The 16,369-nt window shown below is 31.2% G+C and overlaps 1 protein-coding gene across 1 annotated transcript; it reads left to right on the top strand.

Moving 5' to 3' along the window:
- The first annotated feature begins 2,784 nt into the window (after window positions 1-2,784).
- LOC129919541 (homeobox protein SIX3) lies at window positions 2,785-14,764 on the top strand. The gene is made up of 4 exons (XM_056000456.1): window positions 2,785-3,110; window positions 5,911-6,239; window positions 6,299-6,816; window positions 14,588-14,764. The coding sequence occupies exons 1-4, from the start codon at window positions 2,960-2,962 to the stop codon at window positions 14,691-14,693; spliced, it is 1,104 nt and encodes a 367-aa protein (XP_055856431.1). The 5' UTR covers window positions 2,785-2,959; the 3' UTR covers window positions 14,694-14,764.
- Window positions 14,765-16,369: the final 1,605 nt, after the last annotated feature.

Raw genomic sequence — 16,369 nt, 5'->3', positions numbered from 1 at the left:
CCAAAACTAACGGTACCTGCCATATAACGGAAATAGAAAAGTTAATTTTTTTCAAAAACGGCTCTAACGATTTTGATTAAAAATTTTATGTGTGGTATTACACATAAGAGCCAACTTTTGAAATAAAAAAAATATTTTTTGTACAGTTATTAACGGTACCTGTCACCTGTCATAGAACGGTTTTTTTGGTTTCTGAATATCTCGTACAAAATTAACCCGATTTCAACGAAAATTTTTATGCAAAAGCAATTAAATAATAACAATATTAAAATTTTACAAAATTTTCAAAAAGTGCATTTTTGGATTTTTAAAAAATATTTCAAAATTTTTTTTTGAAAAATCAATTTTTTGAAAACGGGTTGGTGAAAAATTTTGAAACTTCGTTTTTATGTGTAAATTAATTATTTCTTTAAAATGGCATACCAACTTTTTTTTTGAAAAATGTTAGAAATTTTTTATATATAAAAAATTATTTTTTTAAAAAACGGCTCTAACGATTTTGGAAATTTTTTTTCTAAAAATACCTTTTTATGCAAGTAATAAAATGGCATACTTGGTTTTTTGTAAAACATAATTTAAAACGGTGTTTTTTGAATAAAAAGCTTTAACATTAGAGTTACTTTTAGCATAAGAGCAAGTACGTGCGACCCCAGTATTGCATTTTATTTTTTTTGTTTTTGAAATGTTTTGTTTTTTTTTTTCAACTTCTGGTGTTGTAACTTCATCAAAAGCTTCAAACAGAGAATGCATTCATTGATAATTCTACACAGAGAAAAATAGACCACATAAAATAGAACAAAAACAATAAGATTTCTCTATGGTTTTCATCCAAGAAGGAAACCTTATTAAAACAATCGGGTTTTCCTTATTGTTTTAAAATCTGCAAAAAAATAAAAAAAACGATGACCAGTCTGGGAATCGAACTGGAGACTTCAAATCATTAGTCGCCCACCTTACCACCTGAACCAACCTGCCATGAAAATATTGATCGCGATTTTTGTTCTAGTGCTAAGTTGCAAAAAAAATCAACTTTTCAGTCAAATTTTAATAAGATTTTCTCTATAAAAATAATAAGAAATCTCCTTAAAAAAACCTTATTAATCGTTGTTTTTAATAAGATTTCCTTATGAAATGTATGGACGGTAAAACAATATGGCAATCTTTTAGTTTTTAGCGGGTCATATTTTTCTCTGTGTAGAAACACGCTTGGTTAGGTCTATCTTAAAAAAACAAGTGATCTCAATGAAACATTTCTTCGAAAATGTTCTTTATCTCCTGGAACTCTACACAGAGAAAATTAATTCACTTAGGCACTTTAATTTTAATAATAATATTCTACAAAAATTAAAGTCTATGTGCTAAGAATGAAGTAAGTTCTCATTAAATTTTTCTGCACTCTTATTAAAATTTAAAAATTAAACCGAAGTAGAAAAATAAATGGATTTTGCCTTTAATGTAAAAAGATTTTTTTTTCTTTGGGCATAAACTTTGCAAAGTGATATAATTATAAATGTAATACAGATTCCAATAGTTTTTAGAGTGTCTTTTTTCTCCGTGTGCTTTATATCTTGAAAGGCCCTACATATTGGGGCCCATATATAATGAGGGCTCTGCATCATTTGCTGTGTCTTTTTGGCATTGATATCCATATCCGCAGTTGGCGTTTACATGCATTACAAAAACAACATGCAGCTGCCGATGGTAATATACCTAAGCTAAACTAAGCTGCGGATAGAATTTTTGTCCAGTGTTGATATTTGGGAAATCCTACTGCGGATAGCTTTGCCAATAAACACGCATATTGTCGCTAGTCGTATAACAGCTTCAACATTTTGTGTCATTTCATAAGCGAACGCAGATATGAGTATAGGACCACATTTATAGACTGGTGATTTTGAGAGAAAGATTTTGGTTCGTTTCCATTATAAGTATAAGTATTTTTATCAACACCGTAAAACAGGAAATAAGAACAACTTTATTTTAAAAAAATCGAATAAAATGATTATATACATATTACATACATACTTTACTTATATGAATACGTTCCACATAACTTATTTATTGAAATCGCAGTCAGATCATCAAATCTCTAAAATTTCCGTTTTAAATTTTATTTATTTTTTTCTGACGGATTTGTTAAATTGATTTCTTTACTTATCAGTACCATTTACTGCTTAATATTTATTGATCTAATTTAAAAATTCACTTTTAAAAATGCAACAAGAACACTTTAAACTGTCTAAAACAAAACTGAAAAGGATTTCTTTGGGTCAAGGTGACAAATTTAACACCTTTTTCTCTAAAACCTACTTGAATATTTTTTTTCTTATAAAATTTTTTTCTAAAAAAAACAATAAAAAAAATTTTTTAATAAAACCAAAAAAAAAAAAAATGGCGCCCAAATTTCTACACATGGAACCGCCTTTTTTCATTCACCCCTAATTCGAATTGAATATTTCTCACCCCTAAGAATTCAACATTCATGCGCAATACTTGTTTATACAGAAAAACATTTTCGTTCCAATTCAATATGTTCCTAGGAAAATATGCACTGCTCAACATAAAATACACCTACACAAGTTAATTCTACTGTCGCAGAGCCACAGAAAAGACCGCCACCAGCAAGCAATATCATCCCTTTTATCGTTGTTAGCCTCGTATTGAAAATTGTTTCTTTGGCCTCGATATGAAATGTACTTTTTCAAACTTATTAGTTCAATAAGAATATTCGTCGCGATCGGTTGGACTTATCCGTATACTTTTTGAATGCAAAACAAAAATACCAAAAAAACAAAACCAATTGAAATTTAATCAGTGCTAATTTAAGGAATATCTTAAATTTCAAAATAATGTTAATAAATTGGAGGAGTGGATATCAAATAATATTATTTCTGTGAATAGAATGATTTTTGTGTATATTTGTGTAAAAGAATAACTGTGTGTTAAATATTTTGAAAAAATGTTCGATAAGAACATGGATGCGGCTTTATCGTCGCCATTAAATGGCGACTTGGATTCAACCAGTTCCGGTGGTACAGCATCCGATTCGACAATCAATCAGGATTTAATGTCTCCTTCGTCATATGGATCGATTTTTCTCCCAAATTCAGGTAGGTGCTTTTTTGGGGGGTGTGCAGGTGTTTTTGGGGGGAAAATGAAAAAGGAGTGGATTATCGGATACCTATCTATATTTTTGGAATAATATTTATATGTGGATTCAGGGAAGAGAGCGATTTTAAAAAAATTATATTTTGGCACTTAAAATTTTGTGGAACGTAGTAATTTTTGATCTTATATATTTGGAACTTGTATTCTTTTTTTTATGAAATGAATACCTTCCACATATTTTTCACACCACAATTTCAGGAAAAAAGACTGTGGATCCTAAGTTTGTATTCATGCGACAAATAAGAAATAACAAATTTTGAAAATAAAAAATATTCGATAAGCATTTTTTGAAAATCGAAAAAGTTAATAGGTAGATTGTTCCGTCGGGATATGAGAAAATGAAGAAGAAGGTACTAAAAACGTTCAGTCGTTTTGAGAATTTTTGAAAATCTTGATTGAACAAAGTCCCGCCGACAGATTTGGTGGGTTTATTGGAAGTGGGGATGAGTTCGAAAGGGGAAATAGTTCGCAGGGTCGAAATATGAAATTTTTCAGGTTGTTCAGGATTGTGCACTTCAAGATATTGGCCTCGTATTAAGCTATTTAATATTACGTCTTTATAATGGCCTTGAAATCCATGAAAAGGTGATTTGATGTTCCTGGTTTTTTTTTCCATGATCTGCCGTAATGACATTATTTGGTCGGTGGTGTACTTTTCTTGTCTTATGCCACACTGATAAGGATAAGGACCTGCCAGATTGTTGACAAAGTGCGTTAGACTTTACATAAAATGGCAGAGAGGGTCTAAAGGAGACAGATGAGTTGGTCCAAACCAGGTCATCAACTACTGCTTCAAAAGGTTCCACAGGAAGGCCGTCAGTTCCAGCTGCTGTATTGGACTTTGTGTTAGATATGATTTCATACGTGAGGAAGGAGATTTTGGCCTTCATCGTCGAAATTGAATGGTGCAATGTGCCCTTGGGTGGAATTATTTATGTCAGCGCCATTGTAGAGAGTAGAGATTGCAGAAATGCTTTTCAACGTTTATAAGTTTTGTAGGATATATAAGTACCTACGTACCTTCGGAATAGTTATAAAAATCTTCCTTTTCAATTTGGAATTGAAATCTTCCAAAGTATTCTTAACGCTGTTCTTTTTTCACATCGCGAAAAACTAAATCTTCCCCAAGTTAGCCTTTCTATAATAAATGTTCTAATCCTTAACCTTTCCTTCATTTGAGATATAAAAAATTTGTATCGCGAAATTAGGTATTTACATTTTTTTTTTTTTTTCATTTTTTAAAATTTTAAATATTTACATCTTTCTTTCAAACTTCTTCTTTGGATTCTTTTCGAACTGATGTTATTTAATTGATACATGTTTTCTTTCTTCCTCTTGGATGTTTCTTAGAAACTTATTTTATAATATATTTGTACGCATTGTGGACTTGTTATAAACAGATTTAGTTAACAGAATAAATATAAATTTTTGCTTTGTGATATGCTTAAATAATATATTCCACAACATAAAACAAACATAAATATTTCAATTTCTGAATTCCTGAAAAGAAAGGGAGTCTGAAATAGAGCTGCAAATTGGACACTTATAACGACATTCAATGAATTATTCATTTTGCATCGAGCCAATTTATGCTTAGAAGTTGCAGTGATAATTTGTGGGTCGTATTCATTTTTCACGCCCTGAAAATTGAGAGAACTGGAATTTACTAGACTATCATGAACAGCTAGAGCTACCTTCTTAAGCTGGGTCCACATTATTTTGAGCAATGCGTTCCAAATCGACACAAAAAAAGTTCAAGATTTCCAAATTTTATTCTAACTGATGAATATTCTACAACTTTGAGGCTACACATCAATTGACCAAGTTTGGAAAGGTTAAACTGTACATTATGTCGATTTGGAACGCATATGTTGAACGTGATGATCAACCTAGTGTGGACCCAGCTTTATAGCTAAGAAAATTGTAAAGTTTTTGGATACCACATTAACCTTATTCCCGCCTTTAAACCTTTTTTAAAAACTTGTTACATGTTGTGGAAAGTATTCATATTTTTCTTTTAACGAGTTTTCACGAAATTCTCTGAGGTGCAGGCTAGGCAGCAGCATTATGGATATGGAGTTGGAAGACTGTTTACCTATACTTTTTGAAAGTCCAAAAAATAAATCAATTTACGAAAATGTCTGCAAAACTTCTAAACCTTTTAACAAACACAAAAGTTTGATAGTTGCCTCAAAATGGTATTAAATTTTTCAAAGTGGTTCCCAGGTTCCAAAAACTTTTGACCTCCCAGCTGGACTGAATGTGAATAATAACGAACAACAAAAAAATTGTTTATTAAAGTTTTATTGCCAAATAATCACAAAAATTCAAGCGCCAAAGAAAAAAAAAAATAAAACAAACAAAAAAACATTCTACTGTCTCGTGGTATCATATTCCTTTTGCCTCATGAATAGTTGAATTCTAGACATATCTTCGATTACATTGCTTGTATATGGGTGTTTATGGTGAGACTTTAAGCACCTATGTCATTGACAAAGTTTTCATTAATTTCTATATAAAATCAACTTAAAGTCTTTTTACCTGGTGAAATAAGAACTTTATGCCCTCGAAAGCATTATTATATCGGACTCCAAATACATAGAAATGAACGTGACAATGTATTTCGACGTTAGTCACACCAAAAAATTCTTCGAAAACTTTTTTTTTTCATTCTATACCCCACACAAATTTTTATATTTCAACCTGCAATAATTCTATGAATCATTTTTTGTTATAATTTAGGCTACCGGGGCAATATTTCCTGTAAAACTGTCCTCCACTTGGAAAAATTCTCACCCTACTCAACGGACAAAGAAATCGAACGAAGGTTTCATGATATTACAAATGATTTTGACAAATCACCTCCGGGTTCTTATCCCAATTTGAATGCAATTTTCGAAGCAACTGGAGATTTAAATGGAAATACAACTTCATCGTTGGTAAAAAATTCAATTTCGGGTGGAGAATTACACCAAAATGGTAGGACAAATGGACAATTTATTGGTGGACTTGGGAATGGAGCAACGAACTTTGATGTTGGAAGAAAATGCCTGCCTTTTAGTTCGGATCAGGTAGGTTTTGACAATTGAACTTATTTTTAGGTATTTCTTCAAAAAATGCTTTTGTTTAGATCCAATGTATGTGTGAAGCTTTACAACAACGAGGTGATATTGAAAAATTAGCCACATTCCTATGGAGTCTTCCGCCCAGTGAATTATTCAAAACCAATGAAAGTATACTCAGAGCCCGCGCAATAGTCTCATATCACAGAGCCCTCTATCATGAACTATACAACCTACTCGAATCACATTGTTTTTCCCCCAAATATCATCCGGAGTTACAGAATCTATGGTTCAAGGCACATTATAAGGAAGCTGAAAAGGTAAGAGGAAGACCATTGGGAGCGGTGGATAAATATAGACTTCGGAAGAAATACCCGCTGCCAAAGACAATTTGGGATGGTGAGGAAACGGTTTATTGTTTTAAAGAAAAAAGTCGAAATGCATTGAAAGATTGCTATTTGACAAATCGTTATCCCACACCTGATGAGAAAAAGACTTTGGCCAAAAAGACTGGATTGACATTGACACAAGTGTCAAATTGGTTTAAGAATCGAAGGCAGAGGGATCGGACGCCGCAACAGAGAACGTAAGTTGAATTTTGTGTTTTTTTTTTTTTAATTTTAAGAGGTATCTAAAAATTATTCTCTTTCAAATATGAAAAGGGTTATTATAGGTCTATAAAACTTTTAAAACAAGGAATACCAAATTTATCTCGTGTTACATTTTTTTAAAAGTTGGATTCATAGAAATATGTACCTATGTAAAGAAATAGTCAAAAATATATTTATTAAAAAATGTACTAGAAGACTTAGGCTCTGAGTTTATTCTTAATGGAAAACAAAATTAGGATAAAGATTAAATTCCATTGCCTAGATTTCGAAATTACATTGTTTAATTGAAAAGTTTACGTTTTCCTTCTCATTTAAACCGTAACCGATTCGGGTTGGATTATCAGAAAACGTAAGTCATAACAATTGTGGAACGTTTTAAGTTTTCATTGCAGAAAAGACAGAATTAAAGTGAAAAATATAAATACATCTTTTATATAAAAATAAATATCTTCCACAAGTTTAAATTTTCTAAGGTTTTTCTAATTAGCTTTTTTCAGTTTTACGTTCCACACCGTCTATTTTTCTGGTAAAATTTTTTTGATAGGCAAATAATGAGTTTTCTCATATTCAATGCTGTGGAACGTATTCATTTTTTATCTCACGGGATGTGGACACAAGCTTAACTTATAGCCTGTTTTCACTACAACCGAAATGACATAATTTCCCAAATTATCTCATTTCAAATATCAAATTGTATAGTTAGTTAGTTAAATTTGAAATTGTATAAAACTGGACATTATTCAATTAAAGAGCATTTTATTTGAGAAACAATAACAAAACAAAATCCTGCTTTTGTTGTAAAGCTAATAAAAACAATGATCTGATCCGGATCACGAGGAAAATAAAACACAGCTATTATTACACTACAATTTTATTCTCTGTAAAATTAGTTTAAATTTCAAGATTTAATACTTTCATGCCCCTTTTTCCCTTGTTACTAAAATTGATTACTTATGGATCGTCACACTTTATATTTTGGAATGCATTCATTTTTTTCATTCCGAGAAAAGTCTATGTACTAGGCTTATGGTCCAATTTTGTCTCAAGTATGCTAAGACAAAGTGCTTGTTTTAATATATCTGACTAAGTTTAGAGTTAGCTTCTTTGAACTTTGCTTGTTAAGTTTCTTGAAAGTTTTTTTTTTTAAAGACAGTTAAACTTGGCACCTTTTTAAGATCCTTGTTAATTGGTCAACTGAAAACATAATAAAATATCTTGACTTCAAAGAAAATTTAAAAAATTGTCGGAAGTTCATTGTTTCATAGTTACTCTTTTGCGTTTGGAGGTGAAAAAATCTTCAATAGCTGCGTTCCTTGGGAGGTGGTAGACTAAACATGAGTAGAAATCTATTACTGCAAACTAAACTATCTAATCTAATCATCTATTAACGAGTAGTTCACCAACTTCTAAAGAAAGCGGCTAGTGGAAAAATGGAATCCATAATCTAGTACAATAAGTATAAATTAGCTCTATTCATTTGGGAGTTGGCAAAGTACTTTCTAGTAGTTTCTAATGTGCGTACATTTAACGAAATCAAGCAATTGCCATCATCTATCACTCCAAATGAGGTTTTAAACTACTCATGAGTAGGTGCTCTAATACACTTACTACTAGATCTACTCATGCTCTAATCCCCGAGTAGATGATTTTGATTGAAGTGCTTTCCATTGAAAATTGCTAGTACAATACAAGTAGTATTTTGCCACCTCAAAAGAATAAGGCTAGTGTACTAGAAGTACTAGATTATGGCTTTCATCTTTTCATTGATTCCCTTGGAGGTGGTACACAACTCCTGAGTAGAAATCTAGTACAAAACAACTACACATTCCTATCTACTCGAGTAGAAGACCATGTGTTGATATCACGAGTAGTCTACTAACTCCAAAGGAACGCCTCTTTTATTCATTAACTAAGTAGAAACCTTCAAAGGAACTAGTATGATATTATAACTTCTGTTCTAATAGATGAGGACTCTATAAATGTGCTTCTTTAGTTTTGAGGGAGATGGGAAGGCAAAGGATCTCACTTTGATAAAACTGACATTCGTTTAAGACTTTCTAACTTTTAAACCAACTTAACATTGGTGATAGAGGAATGCATTTTTTTTCGTCGGTCTTCAAAAAGACATTTTTGACATTTGTTTCGCTTCAACCCACTTTTCATTTATAATTAACTTGGCTCATATTCAGGAACTTGATGGATGCAAATTGAAGTAACTTGTACTGAAGGCCAGACATTCAGTTTTGGACAGCTGAAAGCTCGAATTATCAGTGATTTGTACCAGAGCATACTGCAACTCATGCTTTATATTAGTGTGGTCCACGTTATAAGGCAAACAAAAAAAACATATAAATCTTAACGTCCCCACCTGTTTTATTGTTAAACACATCAATACCAACTTATGCTGAGAGTTTTAGCCCTCTTAAGATATTGTAGCGCTCATTATCTGATGATATCGTAATAGAACTTGTCTTCGAATTGTAATTTGACTTAAAATTAATAAGGCTACAAGTTCCCGACAACCAAGTAAACAAATTTCATCTTTTTTCGCGTCAAATAACTAATTTTTCATTCATTCATTTTTTTTTTTTATTTTGAGCAGAAAAAAAATTACACTCGAAATTCAATAATCAAAACAAATTTGTATAATATCCACAGAACATGAAAAAGTATACTAAATCCCAACTTACGTCACCAGAAAAATTTGAAAAAAAAGTTCAAAGTAAAAACTTTGAGCTTGTTAAGCACCCAGTTCCACCTAAGCTAAAAAGCTGATATTTTACATGTTTAATACAAAATTGTAACACGTTTTAAAGTGGGGAACAACAAAAATGTGAAATATAAAAAATGGACCACCCTACTTTAGGTACATGTTGTAGTTCAAACCTCAAACTATAACAGTGGCATGCGTTTTATTATATATCTTAGCAATAAAGAAATACATATACAGGGTGTCCCAAAAGTAATGGATCAAACGAAGTATGCTGATAGGGGATCTTAAGGGCTCTCAGAATTTGGTAACTTGTTCATCCCAAATCCTTACGGTTTTCGATTTAATGCAATTCTTGTGAAATTGCGAAAAATCCCTACTTTGCAACAGTATTTTGCTTCCATTAATGATTTTTGTTTCTTATAATTCTTTTACTAAAACATTGCCAAATAATTAGGAACAATTAATTAATCAAAACATTTTTTATTTCATACGCCATTTCGCTGCAAATTAGCTAACAGTTTCAAGTTTTATAAAAAGTCAGTTTCTAACTTTTATTTGCGAGCAACACCACAAAAAAAATGTGTACGGTGTGATAATGGTTTATTATTTTAAAAAGTTGCCCTGTTATTGTAGTTTTCAAAAAAGTATTAAAGTTCCCAAAGTTGTAGTTAGATCGCAAAATATTACAATTTGAATTCAACAAAACATTGTTTTTCAGAGCAAAAATACAAACAAAAATAGAGGCTTTAGTTCAAAGAAAAATAAACAAATAACAGTTCGAGAAAATGTGTTTATTTTTGGTTGTTTTTTCCTCTGAAAAACCGTGTTTTGTTGAATTAAAAATGTAATATTTTGAGATCTAACTGCAACTTTGGGAACTTTTATACTTTTTTGAAAACTACAATAACAGGGCAACTTTTTAAAATAATAAAATATTATCACACCGTACACATTTTTTTTGTGGTGTTGCTCTCAAATAAAAGTTAGAAACTATTTTTTTTTTTTTTTTTTTTTTTTTTTGACGGGAGGAAATCTTCAAAAGACACTTGGCAGTATTCGACACCAAGTAGTGTGGGACTCTTAACCACTAAAACCACCTCTTTATCAGGACCAATCTTGAGAGATCGACATCAGATTTTTCTTTCTTAACTTTGTAAAATCACTTTGGGGGAAGTTTAAACTTTTAATACTTTCCCATGTTTTTTTAGACCATAAGCTCATGAGGCTTGGTTCTTCTTAATCTCCGAACATGGTTTCTTGTATTCAAGACGGACACCATTTCAGAATTGGTATGACATTGCAGTCTCTGATTATGGGATACAGCGTATTTTTTAACAACTTCTGTAACCGTTTCTATTTGTAAGTCACGATGTAGATCGCTATTTCTTATGTACCAGGGTGCATTAACTATTCCACGAAGGACTTTGTTTTGGAATTTTTGGATGATTTCGGTATTTGTTTTCTTTGTACAGCCCCATAATTGGATACCATAGGTCCAAACAGGCTTTAGTACTTGATTATACAGCATTATTTTGTTTTGGGTTGATAAATCAGAGTTGTTACCAAGTAACCAGTACATTTTTCTATATTTCAAGTTTAGTTCTTCTCTTTTCTTTTTGATGTGCTCTTTCCACTTTAGCTTTGCATCCAAAGTCATTCCAAGGTATTTGGCCGTATTGGCGTAAGGTACAGCTTGATTATTAATGAATATTGGAATATTGTTTATCTTTTTATTTGTAAAGTTTATATGTGAAGATTTTGTTTCATTGAGTTTGATACGCCATTTTTCGGTCCAATCTCTGACTGTGTCGACGGCATATTGCAGCCTTACTGCTCCCCTAGAGACACATTTGTCGGGTACCAAAATTGCGGTATCATCTGCAAAAGTAGCCATTATGGTGTGATTCCCAACTGGGATATCCCTTGTGTATAGTAAATACAGGGTAGGACCTAGGACACTTCCTTGTGGTACACCGGCTTCTATTTTCTTCAATTCCGAATATTCTTGATCGTACCTTACTCTAAACAATCGGTCTGAGATGTACGATTTTAATATTTCATAGTACTGTCTGGGAAGATCCCTTTGCAGTTTGTACTCAAGTCCCTCATGCCAAACCTTGTCAAAGGCTTGAGCAACATCTAAGAAAATAGCTGAACAGACTTGTTTTTCTTCTAATGCTTTTTCTATTACATCCGTTATTCTATGAACTTGGTCTATCGTGGAATGTTTATTTCTAAAGCCAAACTGATGATTTGGGATTAACCTTCTTTCTTCTATAATTTTGCTAAGTCTCTTCAGAAGCAGTTTTTCAAAAACTTTTGCCATAATTGGTATAAGCGATATTGGTCTGTAAGACGTCACTTCTGTAGGTGGCTTACCTTGCTTGGGTATGACAATAACTTCAGCAATTTTCCAATGGTGTGGGACATACCGTTGCTTAAGGCATGCATTTATTATATATTGGAGTTTTATGAAGGCTTTCAAAGGCATTTCTTTCATAACCTGAGCAGTAATAAGATCGTAACCTGGTGATTTTTTATTTGATAGTTGATGTAAACACATACTTTTTACTTCTTTTAATCTTACAATTGGTATTTCACTTTCATCTATCTTATCAACAAGCTGTAAGCTATTTTCAGCCGCGTTTGTTGGGTATGGCTTAAAAACATTCGCAAGATGCTCCGCGAAAAGGTTAGCTTTTTCTTTTGGGTTACCGATCCATTTCCCATCTTGAGATTTCAAGGGAGAGTTTAGTAACTGCGGTCTTTTCAGGCGCTTGGCTGCTTTCCATAGCGAAAAATCGGTTGAAGCATCAGTCGTTAAATTCTTTAGGAATGTACTGAGTGAATCATTTTTGAATTTATAAATTTGTTTTTTAAGATTGTTGCTTATACGGTTAAACGTTGTTTTATCATCTGGAAATCTAGTATTTTGCCATTTTCTTCGAGCTCTTCTTTTCTCTATTATCAACTCTCTTATCTCTAAAGGATATTTTATTTCATTTTGTCTTCTATTAGAAAATGTTGGAGTACTTTCTTCAGCGGCCTGTTGCACATCAGCAATAAATTGTTCCACTTCATGGTCAATTTGCTCGATTGTATCCATAGGAGATCTTAAATTTATAAAACTTAAAAGCCTTTCTCTAAAATCACTCCAGTTTGTTTTCTTATTTACAAGCTTTGGATTACTTTTTTCTATTACTTCCAATTCACTTAGTGATAGAATCACTGGAGTATGATCTGATGACAAGTCATAATTACCTTCGACACTAATGTGATTTCGTTTGATTCCTTTAGCTACGAAAAAGTCAATAAGGTCTGGTATTTTGTTAGTATCGGAAGGCCAGTAAGTAGGCGACCTGGAGGAATAGAAACTGACTTTTTATAAAACTTGAAACTGTTAGCTAATTTGCAGCGAAATGGCGTATGAAATAAAAAATGTTTTGATTAATTAATTGTTCCTAATTATTTGGCAATGTTTTAGTAAAAGAATTAAAAGAAACAAAAATCAATAATGGGTGCAGTAAAGCAAAATACTGTTGCAAAGTAGGGATTTTTCGAAATTTCACAAGAATTGCATTAAATCGAAAACCGTAAGGATTTGGGATGAACAAGTTACCAAATTCTGAGAGCTCTTAAGATCCCCTATCAGCATACTTCGTTTGATCCATTACTTTTGGGACACCCTGTATATTCCAAATATCACTTTCCATAAAAAAATTAACGTGTGTTTACAATATCTGAAGCCTTATCATAACTCTCATCATAATTATTGTACACCCATAAAATACGCCAATATAATTTTGTCATCAAAGACTATACAAACAAAAAATAAAAATAAAATTATATTCAAAACTCAAAGGCGTTACATAATGTGTTAGCTTATCATCAATTAAATACGTATCGGGCTATATCTACAGCATCCTCAAAAAAGAATCGTTAAAAAAAATCCATTAAAATACATTTCCAGAGCAAGTGCACTATAATATCTCAAATTACTAACTACTTTACTACCTAACCTACTTCAGAAACAATCTTTTGGGCTTCGGTCTTTGTTTCAAATCAATCGACGGGAGATCGGTCTCTGGTAAACATATGCGATAGTTTCCAGCACAAAAAATTTAACGACTTTTTGGTTGGCAATCTTTTGTATGTTTTTTTGCATGCGTTTTTCTTCAGCATATTGTTCTTCTTTTTTTTTTTTGTTTATATTTTTTAAATAGATTTTTTTTTGTATGATTTTCAAAGTACCTACCAGAAGTCTTTGGTAGAGCATGCGCCGCGCCACTACCGCCACGTTTCAAATAATCACTTGGAAACGTACCGAGCCGAGTCGAAGGCGAAGCGAGTAATTTCAACACGGGCAAGTCAAGTGGATTCTATAGCATTTGGGGTATAGGGATGGAGTTTTTCTTTTTCGAATATACACGTGGTATGCGTTAAGTGTAAAGGATTCCTTTTAAAATCCATAAACATTGCGTTATATAGACGCACTTGGAATTTTATTTTTTTCTAAGATGCGGTACTAATTTGCTGGAGTTGAAAGTACTGGGGGATTTTTAGAGTCTTGATGTGATATCAGTTAACAAGTGCGCGCGTGATAAGTCACAGTTTTCGTAGCAATCGTAAAGAGTTGTTATTTATTATTTGTTTGTGTTTATTAGAGCTATCCGATTTCTTGGGAGGCCAAATGGTCAAGGATAAATAAGAATGAATGATTTTTTGTTTTGCAATTTTTGAAAGTCGATTGGAGAACTTCAACAATTTCATAATTTAATAGTAATTTAAATCTTCTTGGGTGGCAATAATTTGCCCTTTTTGTTTGTTTGAGTACTTTTGCGTACATAAAAAGGGTTACCCTTTTGCAGTACCTAAAGAATCGAACTTTTGTCAAAAAGTGGAATTGAAATCTGTTCTGAGGGCTTTTTTTTAATACTTTCACATTTGAACTTTTTAACTTTTATTTACTTTTAAAATATATTTTTTTACTTACTGACTAACATTTGAAGTATTTTTAATTCTTATCTTTTCAGTGACATCATGTCAGTGCTGCCTGTTAATCAATTAGATGCATCTGGTTTTCCAAGAATGTTTAATGCTCCAAGTTATTATCCAGAATCAATATTTAATGGACAATGAATTTGTTAGAATTAAGACTTCCAAAAAAAGCCTAAAAGTCTTTTCAAAATCAAAATATTAAATATTATTAAAAAAAAAAAACTAAAACTAACTAATTTGCAATAAATCATACCAGACAAAAAAGACCCTAGATCTTAAAGAAAAAACAAAAATTCCTTTGTAATATAAATATTTGTTAGATATTTCTTTATATTATTAAAATTAATTAACAATAAGAATTGTATGTATAGTTTAATAATAATTGTTTGATAATGTTGTATATAGTAAAAATTTAAGTCCAATGTCTTCTTTAATTATAATGTGCAATTGTAAATATATAATAACAAAAAAAAAAAGAAAGTAGAAATTATTGTCAGAAAAATAAATTTTTGAAGTTAATACATGATTTTGCTTGTACACTTTTCTTCTAGCGAAATTTATATTATTTCAGGTAAGTGTAAGTTAACGATTCGTGAAAAACATCGAACTCGAGATAGCTATCATTTTTTTGACAACATTGTTTTTCAATGTTATGTTGGTAAGGTAATTTATTACATTTTTCATATTTCTAGCCTGGTATCAAAATGTTTAACTTGTATCGACTCCCACTTGTACAAAATTGGGCATCTTACCCTTTTTTATCTTTAACCGTCAGATTATTCTTAGAAATATCGAGAAATATTATTTTTGCAAAATAATTATTGAAAAAATAGTTAAAAAAGGGGTTCCAAAAGTCCTTTTAATTTATTATCTGTCTGTCTGTAAAAGGAGCTACAGTCTAAATGGATAGGTCGATTAATTTCAAATTTGATATGTGGTATTTTTTCGAAATTCAAATATTAGTTTTTAAACAATTTCTATTTTTTGATTAAAAAAAGTTGTTTTTTTTAGAAAATCATTAAGTACAAATTTTGGACAATTTGGTTTTAGGTGTTGATTAATTTTTTACAAAATGCCATACCAATTGAATTTTTACAATTTTTCTTTCGAAGAATTATGTAGCTATACAAAATTATTTTTTCTGAACAAAACATGCATCTTAATAAATTGAATGATTTGCTCGGTATTTTCGTGAGCTATATTTCCATCTAGCTTCGAAGTTCATTTAGTAAAAATTTAACACAGAGTCCAAGACGAAAAATTCTAGGGGATAACTCTAAAGTTTTTCAGTAAAAATGAGTATGGACTGATTCAAAAAGCAAATATTATAAAATTTCAAACTCAAAAACACAATCTTTCCCATGTAAATCATATGGGAAATAGAAATTTGCGAAGCGGCTGTAACTTTTATACAGCATTTTTTTTCGTCGTTTTCAACAATATTTTCGATATAACTATGAACAAAAAAATTATATGTTTTTTTGAATCAGTCTATAATAAATATACACAAAAAGAGCTTTAAAACCGAATGACCTTTGGAGCGTTTTTGTGAAAAGCTTTTGCTTTCCTTGTCATACAAACATTACAAAGAGTTGAGTAAAGCTTTTCACAAAAACCATTAAAAATCAATACCTGCTGGTTACAAAGCTTGAACAATAAAGTTCAAAAACTCATAAACTTGCAAAAATTATCTTTTGAACCGAAAATGCTCTATGAATAAATAAATATTGAGGTATTTTCCAAATTTCGTTTTGGAAAAGCATTTCAAAGGCACAGTAGCTATAAAATTCTCAGACTAGAAATTTTAACTAATCATG

The sequence above is a fragment of the Episyrphus balteatus genome, chromosome 4, assembly GCF_945859705.1.
Source record: "Episyrphus balteatus chromosome 4, idEpiBalt1.1, whole genome shotgun sequence".
Lineage (NCBI taxonomy): Eukaryota > Metazoa > Arthropoda > Insecta > Diptera > Syrphidae > Episyrphus > Episyrphus balteatus.
The sequence above is the reverse complement of the archived record's forward strand: the minus strand, read 5'-3'. Positions and strand labels throughout refer to the sequence as shown.

What these genes read in the sequence shown, in the direction of transcription:
- LOC129919541 (XM_056000456.1), top strand. Translation starts at nt 2,960, where the DNA reads ATGTTCGATAAGAACATGGATGCGGCTTTATCGTCGCCATTAAATGGC. An exon ending in TGCCTTTTAGTTCGGATCAG is followed by an intron (nt 6,240 to 6,298) that starts GTAGGTTTTGAC and finishes GCTTTTGTTTAG; the next exon opens with ATCCAATGTATGTGTGAAGC. An exon ending in CGGACGCCGCAACAGAGAAC is followed by an intron (nt 6,817 to 14,587) that starts GTAAGTTGAATT and finishes TTATCTTTTCAG; the next exon opens with TGACATCATGTCAGTGCTGC.